The following is a 16990-nucleotide window of genomic DNA, read 5'->3' on the forward strand; positions in this document are numbered from 1 at the left end:
AGGTGATTACTCTCACAGTGGCATGGCAGCCAGGTTCCTCCTCTTGGGTTTATAGGGCCAGTCCATCCTTTCCTCCAAGCAGTGAGTTACAGGTGGTTGGGATCAGTGTCCCCAGTTGGAGTTGGCTTTGGGTAATCATGAGGAAACACATTCAGGTTTGAAGACATCATCGTTGCCTTCAAATGCTCTTTGGCTGTGGTGAGAGAACAAGCCTTTGCGAGCTGGCAGATGATGGGACCTTGTTCTACTGTGTGTTGTGATTTATTTTGAAAGCAGGAGTTTGCTGCCCAGGTAAAATCCCTACTGCAATGGTGAAATCAGCCTGATGGATCGTGTTCTTCAGCAGCCTTGGGGTTTATTGCCCTGTGCCACCCTGGGCACATGGTGTTTGTGTGTGTGTTATTACAGGAACTTTTTTTTTTTTCTTCAAGGGTTTTCCATGTAAATATACTGAATTGACCAGCAAAGTTTTGACCGTGACTGTCTTTGTTTTGCAAAGTTCTCTTGTAAACAGGCACCACGCTGGCTTCCCTGAATAGCGCCATCAGCGCAATTGAATGGGAGCCACAAAGGCCTAGGAAATGAAATGTCCCTTCAATTTCCTATTCATGTAAATGATAGTTTATCGTACTGATTATTAGCTTCATGTAGTTGGGATCTGTGATGGTTCTTAAGCCTTTTATTGCCTTTTCTTAATGAACTGCAATAAAACCTCACCTCACCTGAGGGCTGACTCAGAGCCGAGGCACTCTCCAAACCTAGTGTTATAATTGCTATTAATTCATCGTTACCTATGGCAAAGGATGTCACCACACTACAAAGCAGCCATGATGTATCTCTACCCGTCGCTCATTCTCTGCAAAATGTTCCTTTTAAAGACTGCATGGGATTCCTGGAATTAACAATTTTATGTAATCTGTAAATGTAGTTTTAATAACGATACCTAGTTCCTTTATAACATCCCAGTAGACAGAATGCTGTACAAGGGAACGAGCTGTACACAAATGGCTCAAGTGTGAAGGACTGAGAAGGGAAACGACTCTCCTCGTGTCATCCTTTGGAGCAGCAGCAGGATCAAGAATAAAACCCATCTCTTTAGTACCAACTTTGTGCCATATCAGCCGAGCAGTAGGTCAGTATCTCTCTTCAAGAAAAAATGCCTACTTGTAGCTAAGGAGATTTGGCACCGTGTACTGGAGCTGTAGCCCAGTCTGATGACCTCTGAGTTAATGTGGAGGAAGTCTCTTCACTGTCTTTTTGGGAATAGAATACAAGTCAAGGCTACCAGACTCTGAATTCAGGCTTGTCCACCAGTCTTCCGTGTACCTGACATCTCAATTTTCCCATCTGAATGTGGGCAAAGATTCATATGATCCTCCAGTACCTGTGGGCTCCGGGCTGACCAGTCCATCTCTTGTAGTGTTAGTGCTCATGGACCTGGTGCCTGCACTGGACTTTGGAGTGGAAATAGGGGTGATAGCACCAGTGGAGGGTTACTGCCTACACACTGCTGGGATCTGAGCGTTTAAGTACCCACTTACAGATAGAAATGGTGAGTTTAACACCTGTGTTCTTGAGGTTTGCCAGTTGTTTGGGGCTTGGATCATTTGCTGTATCAAGTTTTGAGATGTTTCTTTGGAAACAGTGACTGATACCTGAATAGGTGTAGAGAATTTCTCTGTGTGAGATGATATTTTAACAAAGAAAGTTGCTGTCACTGTAGTAATGACTGTAGTAATGCCTGTTATGAGCCTGTTAATGGCTTCTGGACTTCTGAAGTCAGCAATCAGAAATTACCGGCCTGCTTTCTTTCAGTCCAGCCAAGGCTTATTTTTAAAAATAATACATATTGCAGAATCAGTTGATCTAACATCTTATAAGAATGTCTTATAGTAAAGGAAAAGGTGGTATTCTAGCACGTCTCTTGCTAAGGCATTGCACTAACAAGTAGACGTAAAGTCAGTTTAGTGGGGATAAATTGAAGCTAAAGCAACCTTTCAACTGAAAATAGTTATGTAAAAGGTTTGAGGTAAGATATCTGTGGGTGGGGGAGGCTGGGGAGCTGTCAGAAGTCTCACTTTGTGGAAGTGAAAAAGTGGGGCTGGTTCTGTCCTGACATTGTGTCCATGTGGAACGAGCAGGTTTGGAGCGTGGCTCTGAGGCTGGAACAACTCAGCTCTGGTGACACAGATGAGTCCATGACGGGGAGGATCCATGTTTCTCTGCTCTAGTGGCATCTCCAACTGTTTGCTTTTCTGTTCCATGTGGAACTATAGCCACTAAAGGCAAAGATCCAAGTGGAAACCACAGTGTGTTCATTTACACCATCATTGGAGCTGCAGAACAAAGAGAAGAGGTAGGAAAAGGCCAGATGAGGACAAGTGTGTTCCTCTTCTCCCAAACTCAGCTTCAGCTGCCTGGGTCCTCCTCTGTCTCTGCAACATTGAAATAATATATTTCCCTATGCCTCCACCTTGCAAATGCTAATATTCTTAGTGAACTCTGCCCAGCTCAGTGACGACCGCAGGTGTGTGTGGGCAGGACTGATCGGGACAGAGACAGCAAAGGCTGACCAACAATTACATTTTCTAACTATGTTTTTTCCCCCTTCTAACTGCTTTTTTTTTTTTTTTCCTGGATATAAACAGTTGCTGTGATTTCATCACTGAGGGAAAAGGTGTAAGCTAAAGTATATTTTTAGAATGAAATGAACAGTTTTATGGGTACTTTTATAGATTTACTGCAGAAGATGTTGTTGAGCCATGTCCTTAGGTACTATAACCCGGTGTAATTCTACTGAGGTGAATGGTATTATATCAATTTGGGCATGACCTGAGAACATAACTCCTGACAGTATAAACTGGCAGCTTTTGATTTTTCACTCCCTTGTAATGACAAGAAATTGGATCTTTATTTATCTATCCAGGTCCAGTGAAAAGCAATGGTTTCATTGTCACCTAGTTTTAATTTCTAGGTCTGTTACAGGTTTTCTTCCTTATGGCTGAGAAAGTTTAAACACAGGAGAATTTTCAGAAGCCACCCCCCGTGTGTGCCAGCCCCCCCTGTGCTCGTGAAATAGCAGCATCTGGTGCTGAGCGGGGTTTCCAGAAAGAAAATGTGTCTTTTATGCTCACACGTGTCTAACATTAAATTCTTTCTGCTCATGGAGGTGGTGGGATTTGCACACCAGTCTGGAGATGACAGATTGCTGGTGGGAATTTCTTTCATCTCTGGAGAAAAGAAGTGTCTTCCAAAAGTTTCTTCTTACCTTGATATATAGAGCAAGGGGAACATGTTGAGGCATGCCCTTTTCAACAAAAATGGGAATTCTTCAGTTAAATGAAAAAAAAAAAAAAGGAAATTTCCTTTTTTCTCCTCTCCAGCATGTTTTGGTAACTGAAGCACATTCACACTTGGAGAGATGGGCCTGTTTTGCAAGGGAAAACCAAAACATTCCAGTGCAGCTAATATTGCAGCTCCTCTGGTGTCTTAAGTTCAGGCCACAGCAGGGGGTGCAGACACCTAAGGGCAATGCGGTAACTTTCTGGATCTTTTCTTTGGAAGAAATAATAAGATGAGTCACAATTAACCCGTTCAGCTAAATTAGTAAGGCTCTGGGTGATGAGAGAAGAGACGAGGGGTCCTTTAAGTGCGGTTGCAGCAGAGAAAGTCTCCACACACTCCTGTCCTTGCCATCCTTGCTCTTGTACCTGACTTTCCTCCGTGGAAATCAGGGTTTTTTTGGCATCACCCTCTAGTTTCAAAGAGTTATGGCTTTCTCAAGCTGCTGGAAATACAGAGACAATTTCCCGAGAAGGTATCTAGGCCTTTCAGCAAAAGAACACTTTTTCAGTCATTTGTCACGGCGTGATTTGCCATGGAACACAGTCCATAGCAGCAGCGGTCGGGACCATAAAGTGCTGTCCTACCAGTTGAGTTGTCAGTAGGAAGTGAGGACTCTCTAGCCCAGAGGAAATCTCCAGAGCCTTTCTTCCTCAAGGACTGGTGGGTGGATTAGCAGCCAGACCTCCGAGGAACAGGCTGAAAGCCTTATGTCTACGCTGGTAGGGACACGGTCAGAATGAAGAAGGAAGACTAGCACATCCAAACCTTTTTTAAAGGATTTTTGTTGGGTTTTTTTACCATTTTTTTACCATTTTTAACCTTTTCTGGTTTGCTTTATTTAGCTGGCTTGAGAACCCACGTCAGACGAGTGTGTGTGTCTTCCCCTGGTGTCTCAGGAAATAAGGATATGACTTTAGTTCATCGCAGAAACGCAAGATGGGTGAGCTGGAGACCTCATGTCCCATTGCTCACTGCCTGTCTCTAGCGCTTGTGGAGGAGCCCCTCCATCATTAGGTGGCCGCCGAGTGATGATTGATGGCCCTTCACTCCACCGAGCAGAAGACAATGCTGGGCTAAACCTGGGGAGTGGACCTGCCACCACAGCTCTTCCCCTTTCGCTTCCCAGACATCTGTGACCCTAGTAACAAATGGATGCCAAACACAGCTCCCGTGGGGGACATCTCCCTAGCAAGTCTCCATGTACCCTGGAAGCACCCATCTGCCTGACTCAGCAGAGCTTCGCTGCTTTTTGCTTTCATTATTCCAGCTTTTGGGTCTTAATTTTTTTTTTCCCCATCACCACATGGCTGTGAAAAAGAAGGGTCTTGGGGGGGTGAAGAGATCTGTGTGAGGAGCTGCCCATCATTCAAAACACAGGCTGGGGTGGCATTTGCTCTGGGGAGCAGCACCTGAAGGACAAGTCTGTTATTCCATCACTTCTTAGTTGATAGATTTTTCCCAAAAGCCAGTAGCATCCTAGGAAAATAAAGCAAGACGTGTAAATTGCTTTAATGGGATGCTCCAGTGCATTTATATCTCCTTAAACGAAGCTAAAGCACATGCACAAGATGACAGATGAGTTTATTTTCACATGTGGATTTAATAGCCTACCAAGGTGTAACCCCATTTTTAGTGCTAGAAAAAGTCTCCAGGGAAATAATTCCCTGGGGTGAGGTCAGTGTCCACCTCCAGCCAAATTTCAAGGGCAGGAGTTGAGGAGTGTTTGTCAGTGGTCAGCTCGGTCACGAGGCAGAGTGGTTGATACGATACTGAACAAATCCTGGTGATGTGGAAATTAATTGTATTTTCTTCAGGGAACAGAGAAAGTGAAAGTGCCCCAAAGACCACCTGGGCTTTAAACCTCAACGGAGTTGGAAGGAGCTGACTGCCACTCCTCATTCTCTTCATAGCAGTATTTGTTACTCTTCCCAAATACTTATTTAATCATAGCTGTAAATAAATTTGTGCTGAAGATATACAAAGCACCCCGTACTTAGTTTCACGTGGAATCTGAGAGCCTCCTCCCTGAAGCAGAACGATGGCAGATCCCCGGCCAGAGCAGCCCCTTTCGGAAATCAAGATAATCTAAAATGGCCTAAATTAGACTCTGCCACAGACGCAGCACTCAGTAAGTTAAGGCACAGGAAGCAGTGAATTTTGGGCTCCATCCTGTTTGGCCATTTACACTATCTCCTCATCTACGTACCTGGCCTGGTTGTGGGAGATGGGGTGGTGTCTGGCTACAGGAGGTACAATTTAGTGCCTCCCAACTGCCTGAAAGGGACTGGATGGTAATTTGTGACTTCTCTGGTGATGGATGAGATAAAGCTCTGCAGTGGGGATGTCCTCTGCCCCGCCACTAACCCTGGCCAGGGCCAGCCCAGGCTCCATGTGCACACCTTGGAGATGATGGAGCTGAGTGAAGGCTGTGACCTGATCACTCCCAAATCCTGGGATGTCTCAAATCCAGACTCAAGTCCTGCAGCCCGTAGAAGGTCAGGGGGGGAAAAAACCAATGTGCTGCTGTCAAAGGTGTGTGGATGTTTCACAGGGAATTTAAATAGCAGGCTGTTTGGTACAACAGAGGCTGAGGCTACCTCCTGGGGTGATAGCCGTGGCACCCTGCAGCAGGAAAGCCCATGGGACAAGAAAGACCCAGAAGGATCATAGAATCATAGAATTGCCCAGGCCAGAAGGGACCTCCAAAGGTCATCTAGTCCGACCTCCCCGCAGTCAGCAGGGACACCCCCAACTAGACCAGGGCCTCGTTGAGCCTCTCCTTGAATATCTCCAGGGAAGGGGCCTCAACCACCTCCCTGGGCAACCTGTTCCAGTGCTCCACCACCCTCACAGTGAAAGGATGAAGTAGTCCAAGCTGGGAGGTACAACTACATTTGTCCTGGGATAAGGTTCATTAACTTAAATGCTTCAAAATTTAAATGTAGCTGTTTTACTCCTGGACCCAAGCTGGCTGAAGCAAAGCCATCCTGGGAGCCTCTTCCCCGTGCTCCAGTGCCAGCAGAGATGTCCCCCGGAGCCACGTTTGCCGCCTGCCACCGACCAGTATTACCTGCTCTCCTGACACCTGCGGTGCTGCTGCAATGCTGGGAATGCTTGGCACCTCGGGAGGTATTCGGGGCTGAGTTAATTTAATTATTCTCTTGCTTATTGCCTTCGAAATCCACTTAGTGGATAGGGAGGAGGTGCCTTGTCCCTATCATAGCTGATGGCAGCTGGGCAGCAGAAGTGTCTGCCTGGCAGGGGTGGGGATGGAGGTCTGGGTCAGGGTAGGTTTATCTTCAAGGCACTGGGCAAAAGGGAGAGAAACAGAAATTATTGTGTTTAAAGTTTCCAGCTATATTCTCAATGGATGATCCCCTAGAAGTGTCTAGCCAGGAGCCATAGTGTCATGAGTAGAAAAACTCTGTGAAATTGGGAAGAAAGGTGAGAACTGTTGTCCTTGTCTGTGTCCAACTGAACTGTCAGGCTGGATCTAAATCAATGGCCAGAGCCCCACTGACCCCACAACCTGATGCTCCAGACTCCGTCACTTGTCACAGCGCAGTTTGGGGCACCAGCAGCCAGGCTGTACAGTGGGACACGGGGCACAGCCACCAGCCCAAGCAGAAGAGCTTGCAACCAGCAAACTCAGCCCATGCGTGGCCTGAGTTTGAGCCCAAGTGAGGTGACACTTGTGCCTCTCCCCACTGTTTTACAGTCTTCCCACTGACCTCGTCATTATCATCTTTTATGGCATCCCATGAGCTATTGAAAGCATCAGAGGAGGAAATTAAGGGCCGTATACTGTCCATACAGGCTCTGTGGTCATATGTCCCCTGACGAGCTATTCTCTCCTGGACGTGCCCACAAGTGGCTTCGATTAATGTTGCATAGGACACTGAAGAAAGACTAGGGAGAGAAAGAAAAGAAAAGCTAAAATACCACTTGAGATCTCCCTCTCTATTTCCCATCATGTCCTTCTGCTTGTAAACCTCTATTTCTCCTCCTACAACAGCTTTAGACTTATTATCTTTCATTTTCTGGCCCTGTCCCACAGGACTGCTACTCTTCTTTCTCTCCTAACTGCATTTGGTGAACATTTCCTAGCTGTGGTCATCAGCCTCTGTTCCTTACTGTGCCTGGAGTCACCACCAACTCCCTCTCCTTTCCTCTCTGCGTTTCAGACCCTCTGCAAGGGATGAGTTTGGGTCTGAGACACAAGACAGGCTTTAGAAAGGATCTTTTCTAAACTCTGGAAGTGTTCGGACAGAGCCCACTCTGTTGGGGAGTGCTCTTGTGTGAAGTTGTCCCAGCTGTCACCTCAAGACTCAAATGACAGTTTAATAAGGGAACACATCATCTTTCTTGTTTGCAAATTAGGGGCCACTGTGTGTGTTTGGAGGAAGGGAGAGTGGGATGGGAGAGGACAAGAGGAGGAAGGAATTAATTTTGAAAGTACATTGCGAGTTACATTTATTTGACTGTCTTTAATCCATCAATCTTCTGTTATATTGCTCATCCCCTTGGGGCTTGTTTGAAAAGGGGGAATTTACTGCACTGTAAGTCAGGGCAGTGATTGGCAAAGTGGGGGGCATGGGATGTATCCTAGGAGAGAGCAGGGAACCAGAAAAACATGGGGGGAGCCTGCGAATCCCTCTGCAGAGGTGTAAATCTGCCGTACGTTACCCACTGCCCCCCAGCCACCCATGGGGACATCTTCAGAGGGCAACAACCTACCTTACCCACACGTGGCTGTAGCAGAAGTAAGGACCAGCAGGTGGGCAACAAATTCACACCCAGGCTCCCTCTACACCTCTTTCTCCTTGGAGTAACCCTTGGATAAGAAACTTTCCCAGTAGAGCTGGTCAGGCCCCCTGGATGGAAGCACAGCATGACCTCACGGTGAATATGGACTTGTCCTCTCCAGCCAGGGAGAGCAGATGCAACATCTCCCCGTAGACAGTTATTGTAGGTGTTCTCCCCAACTGAGAAATGTTTGGGAAACACTTGTAGCTCTTTTTCTCAGGTGTTGCAAAGAGGATTTGTTTTGTAAATAGTGAAGCTGTTAATTGCCTTGACTTTATTAAGAGGGAACCGAAAAGGTGTTAACAAGTTTCTGTTGCGCTGAGCTGGCGATGAGCCACCTCGGGGAGCTTCGCAGGGGGAAAGTGATGAAGCTGCTATGAAAGTACCTTTGCTCTCTAGAGAGGGGGAAAAATAGGCACCCAAACGTTTAGTCAAAGACTTGGGGTAACATGAATTTTGTAGGAGGGATGGAATTCGGATTGCCACAGAGTTCAGTTCCAGGGGAGTCTCTTTCTGTTGAGCAACGTGGACTGGAATGTCCTGGCTGCAGCACAGCTGTGACAGTCTGAGCTGGAGGGGATTTAAGGGTTTTCTCCCCCTGCTTCTCTCAAGGAACAGTTAGAGGGAAGGTCCTGCACTCACTGTGGAAAGCCCAGGCGCTTAGTGGCTTTGAAAAAAAGGCTGGTGTGGGTCAGGGATCTAACTTTAAGCACCTCACTTAAAAAAAAATCTTGCTTAAGATTAGAGTTGAGGTTTCAAAGTCACTAACAGGTCACAAAAATCATTCCTATACACCTCAGCAAGCCAGACACCCAAATTCCTCATCTTCCCCTCAAAATCCTGCCAATAAATCCTGCAGAAGGCATCGCACAGATGCTTTTTCATCCTCCTCTACAGGACTGGCATTAGCAGGGGCTAACCAGGGGCTGATTAAGGCCCTTTAACTTTGTCATGCTAAGGGTTGGTTTTGCAAGTCGAAAAGGACCTGTGACTTGTTTTTTAAGACTTTAGGGAATTGCTGGCCCTCGCTGGTTTCACTGCACCAGATGCAGCGTGACCGGGAATCTACGCTGCATATGAAAAGGTCACTTACCCTGTTGAAGAGAGGAGATTCTAACACTTGTCAGCTTGAGTGATGGAGACTCTGCATTGAGAGCCATAATATTCATGTCAGAGAATTGCCAAGCCCATGCGGAAGCGTTGAAGATGGATGGCCTGGGGATATACTCCTGACACTTTAATACGGGGGGAGGATACGGCACAAACATCTCATACAGAATTATAATCCATGAAAGGGCACTGGAGGCATAAATTAAAGCTAATCCACCCGGCAAGGAGTTCAACAGCTGAAGTGAAGTGGGCTGGGGTAAAGGAGGGCTGCTGGTGGGGCTGCTGTGGGGTTGGGGGGGAGAGGGCAGCCCCCAGCTGGGGTGGGAAGGAGCAGCGCTGGCCCCAAATCCATCCTCCTCCAGCCCGCTTTGCAAAGATCATCTGTGCGAGCAGCTTCCCCGTGGGCAGCCTGCCTGGCTCCAGTTTCCATCTCACACTTGTCACTTCATGAAGCAGACCCTATCCTGCTCCTCTGTAATCAACAGCAAAAAGCTTTGCCAATGAAATAAACTCCATTCATAGAATCATAGAAAGGTTAGAGTTGGAAGGGACCTTAAAGATCATCAAGTTCCAACCCCCCTGCCCTGGGCAGGGACATCTCCCACCAGACCAGGTTACTCCAAGCCTGGGTGATCAGTGGGGTGTGCCTGCTCCAGGGCATCCCCACACAGGTCCTCTGCATCCCTGGTACCCCATCTTGTGTCCCCAGAGGGGAGAAGCAGTGGCGACAGCTCTTTGGGGACAGGCGGCAGGATTTTGGGTTTGAGCTCATACAGCACCTGGCCCTGATTGTGATTTTTAGTTTTTCGTTGTAATTAAGGTGATTACTCTCACAGCGGCATGGCAGCCAGGTTCCTCCTCTTGGGTTTATAGGGCCAGTCCATCCTTTCCTCCAAGCAGTGAGTTACAGGTGGTTGGGATCAGTGTCCCCAGTTGGAGTTGGCTTTGGGTAATCATGAGGAAACACATTCAGGTTTGAAGACATCATCGTTGCCTTCAAATGCTCTTTGGCTGTGGTGAGAGAACAAGCCTTTGCGAGCTGGCAGATGATGGGACCTTGTTCTACTGTGTGTTGTGATTTATTTTGAAAGCAGGAGTTTGCTGCCCAGGTAAAATCCCTACTGCAATGGTGAAATCAGCCTGATGGATCGTGTTCTTCAGCAGCCTTGGGGTTTATTGCCCTGTGCCACCCTGGGCACATGGTGTTTGTGTGTGTGTGTTATTACAGGAACTGAGTACCAGTGGGTAGGGGTGTAGGGGCTCCCTGACACTGCTGTGATGGATTAAGATGATCCTGAATTTCTATTGTTTTGTAGTGAATGTAGTGAGAATTGATGACTTGTATCCAAGCAACAAGGGGAGGATGAGAGAGCTTCAGCTTCTTCAGGACTGTAATATCTCTGTCAAGGTGCAGCTCTAAGCCATAGAGTTGTCTTTTGTATTTGTTCAGACTCAGTATTATCTCTGCGAGCTATGAAAAGAGAATGGAAATTTGTATCATGGGATGGTATGTAACTTTCTCTTGAGTTTGCTTCAATTTGCATTTGGTCTCTGGCTCTTGCATGAGACACGTTCGTTGCCTTAGATAGTCTGGGTGCCAGAAATGTAAATGGATTTTAAAAAGCAATTAGATAAATTCAAGGAAGAACAGTTCATCTCCAGCATTTAAATGCAATGCAGTGGGTATGAGTGCTGGCTTGGCAAGCCCCTGGCTGCTGGTGGGTGGGAATGGGAGCGTTCAGTGGGAGAAGGATCCATCTCTGCTCCTCTCCTGAGCCCCTTTCCCTGGGAGAGGTATCTGGTTTGATGCTATGGGCACCTGCCAACAGGTCACTTCTTATTTTCTTCAGTAATGTTAGTTTGAAAACATGCTGCAGAGAGACATGTAAGATACTCAGATTGTCCTGAACATACCTGCTCATGGGGGTCATCATCTCCCAGGATTTACTCATGGAGTTCATTAACCCTGCTATTGGTATACAGCAAGATGTTTTTAATGTGTGTTTAGGGGCTGCCCTGGTGAAATACTGTTTCCCTGTTCTGAGTGTACATCAGCAGCACCTGTCCTGTGCTCTGTGTAACCTCACTCTGTGGGATTTTGGGATCTCCTGGGGCTGGTGCTGCCAAGTGCTAGCCTGGGACAGCTTGGGGGGCAGCAGCAAGTATTACAGAAGTAGAGCCTGTTTTTTTCCTGTGGGTGCAGACAAGCCAGCCAGAGCACAAGATGCGGTAAAGAAGGGTTTTTTTGTCTGTTTTCATCATTTTCAGCTCAGCCTAAATTTTGGTGGTTTGCAAATCCTGTTGTGGCAATGCTCTAAAAATTGTGGGTTTTCTTTGCTTTGGTGGTGTGGTATATTAGTTATGAGTATTTCAGAAATAATTACTCTGAATGCAGAAAAAAAGCCCCTCAAACTGATGTCTGGCTCGTGTAGCTCTTCCAGCTTTCATGAAACAATTCCTTGCAAAAATAAATGTGTGGAAGTCAGTTGTGCTTCCTGAGTTGTGCGTTTTACACCTTGAGCTTCTTGATTTGGCTCGAGTGTGTGTCAAGGCTGTGTTTGCACCAGGAGCCATAGGGATACCTGGATAAAATAGCATCAAAGCATTTGTCGTGTGGGTGTAATATGCTGGTAGAGTTTTGATTTTCTTTTTTTTTTTTTTTTTTTTTTTTTTTTTTGTACTTGTCTCTCCTTCTCCTCCCCTGGTTGGAAAGCAAACCTGGTAGAGCATCCTTTACCCCTGCATCGTGGGTGTGGGTGGTAGCACAGCCCTGGCTCCCTCCAGAGCAGCGCTGTGACTCCTAGGAGCAATCCAGGCTCAAATACAGCCCTGGGGACACCAGGAGAAGAGCAGGACCCTCTTGGGACGACAGCAACCAGCCCGTGTCCCCTCCTGCCCTCCCCGCTGTGATGCAGGGCTGTTTGCAGCCGGAGCAGCAGGGAACCAGCAGACACATTCACAACTATCCCCGAGTTTTCTCTCCTTCCCCCAGTTCAAAGGGCTCCTCTCGTGCCTCCAAGAATTTTGCAGCAAGTGCCGATGCTTTCCACATCAAAGCCGGGCAGCCTTGCATTGTCTGGGGGGTGTCAGGGCCTCGGCAAATTAAAGAGGCATCAGGGAGCTTCAAAACTGGCTTTAGCCGGGCAGTGCCTGCGTACTCAGCACTTGAAAAAGGTTAGATATCACGGTGATAGGTATTAGAGCAAACCCTCCGGGGACTGAAGGCTGGAGCCAACTTTTATTGAGGTCTAGGAGAACAACCTTCTTGCCGACTTCAGTGGCTTTTGGATGAATGATGAGAAATCTTGCCAGGTTTTACACAGAAAGGGAGAATTTTGCACCTAAGGTCAGGCTGCTAGGGAGCCAGAAAAGAAAAAAGCCAATCCTTTTCATTGTGGTGTTTATTGCAAAATACAGTCCAAAGTCTACCTCTTTAGGGATACCTTCAAAATATATAGAGAAAACAGATTGTGCTAAGCAATAATACAATTTATTAATAAACAACGTTAAGCATAAAGAATTCTCAATTCTTATCTGCTAATTTAAAAAAAAAAAGTCTAGGAATTGTAAACTGCTTAATTTCATCCCGTACAAACACATGAAGCTACTGTCTACTGGGTGTAGGAGTTCTGGTACCAAAATACAAAATTTAAAAAGGTGGGGTGGGGGGAAGAGGGAAATGAAATCTGTAAACACTGGCTGTAAACCTATCAGAGGGCTGCAGCTGTTGCAGTACACACCTCCGTGCTGCAAAACCTCCTCTCACATCAGAAAGTGCATAAGTTTTTCACTAGAAATGCTGCCGAGCAGCTGCTGTGCAGGAACAGCTGGGCTGGGGATGCTGGGATGGAGGTGCCCAGTGGGACCTGCTTTTGGCCACAGTGTCCATCCCACCTCGCTTGCCATGGGGCTGGAGTACCACTGCTGGCCATGGGGGCAGAAGGGGCTGAGTCCACCAAAAAAGTGGAGATTCTTACATCTGTCCAATACACAAGTAAAGTGACTCCTGAGAAGATGCTATTGGTAAATATTGAGGCAAAACCAGAGAAGCAAGGAGGACTGTGGTCCCTCAGCGCCCGCGCCTTGTGCTTCCTCATCTCACAGCGTCCATCCACAGGAGGCTCCATCGCCTTGTGCGCTGCCCCACTCATCCCTCCAGACCTTGGGGACGCTCCTTCCCACCCCAGCTCTGCCAGCGTGGGGACACCAAAGCGTCCTCCTCAGGGTCCTGAGGCCTCCCTCTATCTCTTATGCCCTTTATTTCTCCTCCTGATGTGGTTGGGGGCGGTGGCGGCCGTGTCGCGGCGGGCGCAGAAGTGCTTGGCCACCAGTTGCCGGCACTGCTCGCAGCGCACCGTGCAGCACCAGTGGAACTTGCAGTTGCAGCTGGCCACCACCTCCGTCCTCCTCTCCTCCACCCGCAGCCCGCACTCGGTGCACAGCCGCCGGCAGCTCCTCTTCTCCCACTGGGAGAGGTTCTTGCCGGTCTGCAGGCACTCGCGGCCCTCGGTGCCGTGGTGGCCCAGGCTGGCGTTCCTCGTGCAGTAGTCGGGAGAGTCCTCCAGGAAGACCAGCTCCGTGGCGTGGACGTGGTGGAAGGTCTCGGCCGTGGCCCCGCGGCTGTCGGCGCTGTTGCCGGCTCTCAGGCGCCTCTTGTCCATCTCCAGCTTGTGGGCTTGGTCGTATTTGATCTTCAGGTAGTTGCCGATCTCCCGGAACTCGGCCAGCTGGAGCCAGCAGGTCTGGATGCTGCAGCTGCCCGACACCCCGTGGCACTTGCAGGCTCGCTTCATCGTGGCTTTCACAGCCTTGGTGGAAAAGGTGGAGAAATTAGGAGCAGCAGAACATCGTCCTTTAAACCCCCAAACCAGGCTCTACAGCACTTCTAATTCGGGGGACAATGGATCAAAAGTGGCTTGTGCTGGGAATGACTTCAGGTCCTTCCAAGACACGGGCTGATGCTTTTATTTCAGTTCCTGGAAAACATCTGTCCTTCTTTGCTAATTAAAAGGATAGAGATAAGGAGTGGGCACAAACGATTGTCCTCAGCCTTTGCAGGAGCTGTTTCTCCAGGACAGGAAAAAAGAGCATTTGCCAGGTCATGCCCTTCTCAGGCAGTTCCAGTCTGCAGCTCACCTGGCTCATCAGAGCATGGACCCATCATCCCTCTCCGAGGTTTCATTCAAAACGTGTGAAACTGCTTGGGAATAATCATCCCCAACCTCTCTGCATCTCCTCCAGGCCAAGCACTTCACAGATATTATCTACCTATCTCCCTCTGGTATTTATAAGGTCCCAATCGCTGGTATCTATGTGAGATTAAGCCTCGACACACCCTATGAGATAGGTATGTTAAGTGTTGCCCTCCTTGTTTTTACAGACAAGGAGGTTTGGCAAGATGCTGAGAGCCTCTGCCGGGCCAGGCGGGGAGCGGGGGGTGAGGCTGGCAGCCGGCTTCTCCAGCCAAAGAGCTTGGAAATGCACATTGAAAGAAAAATAAGGTGGGTTTTGCTTTGTTTTACAGACCAGAGAAGCACTGGGTGAGTATAAAGCCCCTGTGTTTCTGAGTGAATGGTGTGTGCTGGTAGTTCACTGCATTACACACAGCTGCAGAAGCTGGAAGTGGGAACAACTCTTACTGCAGCTCCTTGGGTTCAGGTTTAGGGACAGATTTGGGCTGTATTTTTTTCCCTGTGCAAAGACTACAAGGCCTAGATTGTCACAGAGGGCTGGAGGTGGGGACCTGAACAGCCTACCAGACTCTTGGAGTTTGTTTTCAATATAGACATCACTAGTATTATTATTATTATTATTAGTAGTAGTAGTATTAATTGGACTTACAAGTCTCCCAACTTCATTGTTGTGCAGGTTGATCAGTGCCCGGGTGTCGTGTCCTGTTTCCAAAGCATCCACAAAGAGCTTGGAGATCCTCTCCCCAAACTCCACGTTGTCACTGCATCCTCCCCAGACCCAGCCTCGGCCACCTGCAAGAACAGAGGCACCCTAAGCACAGAAACACCTCATTCTGCCCTGAAATCCTGGGGAGGGGAGCTCTGTGGGGGGCTGGAGAGAGGATGGCAGCCCCTCTGGAGCCAGCAGCTCACCGACACGGCCGTTCCTGGAGTCGTCGCAGCCGCAGCTCTCGAAGTCTCCCAGGCTGCAGTTCCTGGTGAGGGTGTACATCACGCCGGCCGAGCTGATGGCGTGTACAAAGGATGTCTCCCGGGTGGCTGGGGGAGAGGGGGGAAAAAAAGCTGTCACATGCAAACATAGACATTTGTCCCAGTTTATGAGGAAAAGGAGCAAGAAGGGGGGGAGGAAAAAAAAACCCACGCTAAATAACATTTTGTGCAAAAGGTAAAGTGCTGCAGAAATGAAATATTGGTGACCAGGGTCTCTTCAGCCTTCAGCATCAAAGGTTTCAGCAATTGGGCATAATGCTACGCAGGTGTCTGTGCATGGGATGGAGTTTCTTGGCAGCAGCAGGATCTTAAGGCAATGCCCCATCCTGCTCTGGCCAAGGCTGGTTATCGCCTGCGTCACCTGGCGCTCGGTTCGTCTCTGTCCTTCCCTGCTCGGGGGGGTATGTTCCTGCTTTGATCTTGCCTGCCGGGGAAAATCATCATTGATCTTGTTTCAGTCGGTGGTTGAACCTGTGCTAACAGCTGTCTGCACCCACACTTCTAATTTAGTTTCTTTTTTGGCTTTCCTAACAGATTCAAATAGAGATGCTGCTCTGGGAAAAAAGAGATTTCTGCTTGTCGAAGCAGCCAGTATTCAAATATATCCACAACTGTCTTATGAAGGCAGTTTCTTAGTGCACGTCTCTGGTTTCTCTCTTCCTCTCTTCTCCCCGTTGCAAGCTCAGGTGCCTCTGGCATCGCGCTCCCTGGGATGCTGCGCACAAAGCGGTGGGAGCGAGCCCCTGGAGCAGCCCCACGGGAAGGACCCAGCTCTCAGAGATGCAGAGAGAGCCTGGGACTCCTAAAAAAATGTTAGTGCTATATATTTCATCCCATTAACACAGATGGAGAAAACCAACCGTGGTATTTGAGACGCAGAAAACTTTCTCCAACAGTTTAACCAGCAGCCCCAGCTCTCTGCAGGGTGCATCCCTGCTCCTACCCACCCAAAGTCACCCCGGGATGGGGATGCGGGTGCCGGCGGGTACCGGCGCACTCACCGCTGCGGAGCCGGTTGTGTGTGGAGAGCTGCAGGGCGCTCTCGGGGCAGTTCCAGCGCTCCCACCCGAACTGGAACTTGCACTCCTCCATCCCGCTGTGCGCCCCGGCCGCCACGCTGCTGGAGTAGGTCAGGTAAGCCTGGCAGGGGAAACAGCCTCGTTAAAATCCACCGCCTCTTACCGTTTAATCAATGGAAACGGACATAAGCGGGTTGTGAGTCCTTTTCCAGGACTCAGAGCCGATGAGCCCCGGGAAATCTGGTTCCTTGGAAAAGTCCTATTTCCCATTCGCAAAGCAAAATTGCTCTGCTTAAATTCTTGACGGTCTGTGTGTTAATTACCTTAGGTCCTGTCATCAGGAAGTTATTCACAGACCTGAAACAAAAGAAAAGAAAATGAATCGCAGTGTTTAGCGCAGGCTGAAGAGCATCCCTAAAGAAAACTGAGCGTCCCTTTCCAATGAGTTGGACCCTACCATGCTGCTGTGTGGAGAACGGCGCCGTAGACTCCTGCGATGGAGAGGATGAGGAAGGTGCTGCTCTTCAT

At 48.4% G+C, this 16990-nt stretch overlaps 1 protein-coding gene across 1 annotated transcript; it reads right to left on the bottom strand.

The window, feature by feature from the left end:
- Window positions 1-13421: 13421 nt before the first annotated feature.
- Window positions 13422-16990, bottom strand: WNT8A (wingless-type MMTV integration site family member 8A). The gene is made up of 6 exons (XM_014947841.1): window positions 16920-16990; window positions 16786-16819; window positions 16445-16583; window positions 15366-15491; window positions 15103-15245; window positions 13422-14069 (listed from the first exon to the last, which is right to left on the bottom strand). Exons 1-6 carry the CDS (start codon window positions 16988-16990, stop codon window positions 13503-13505), a joined length of 1080 nt encoding a protein of 359 aa, XP_014803327.1. The 3' UTR covers window positions 13422-13502.

Source organism: Calidris pugnax, unplaced genomic scaffold, assembly GCF_001431845.1.
Source record: "Calidris pugnax isolate Ruff unplaced genomic scaffold, ASM143184v1 scaffold27, whole genome shotgun sequence".
Classification (NCBI taxonomy): domain Eukaryota; kingdom Metazoa; phylum Chordata; class Aves; order Charadriiformes; family Scolopacidae; genus Calidris; species Calidris pugnax.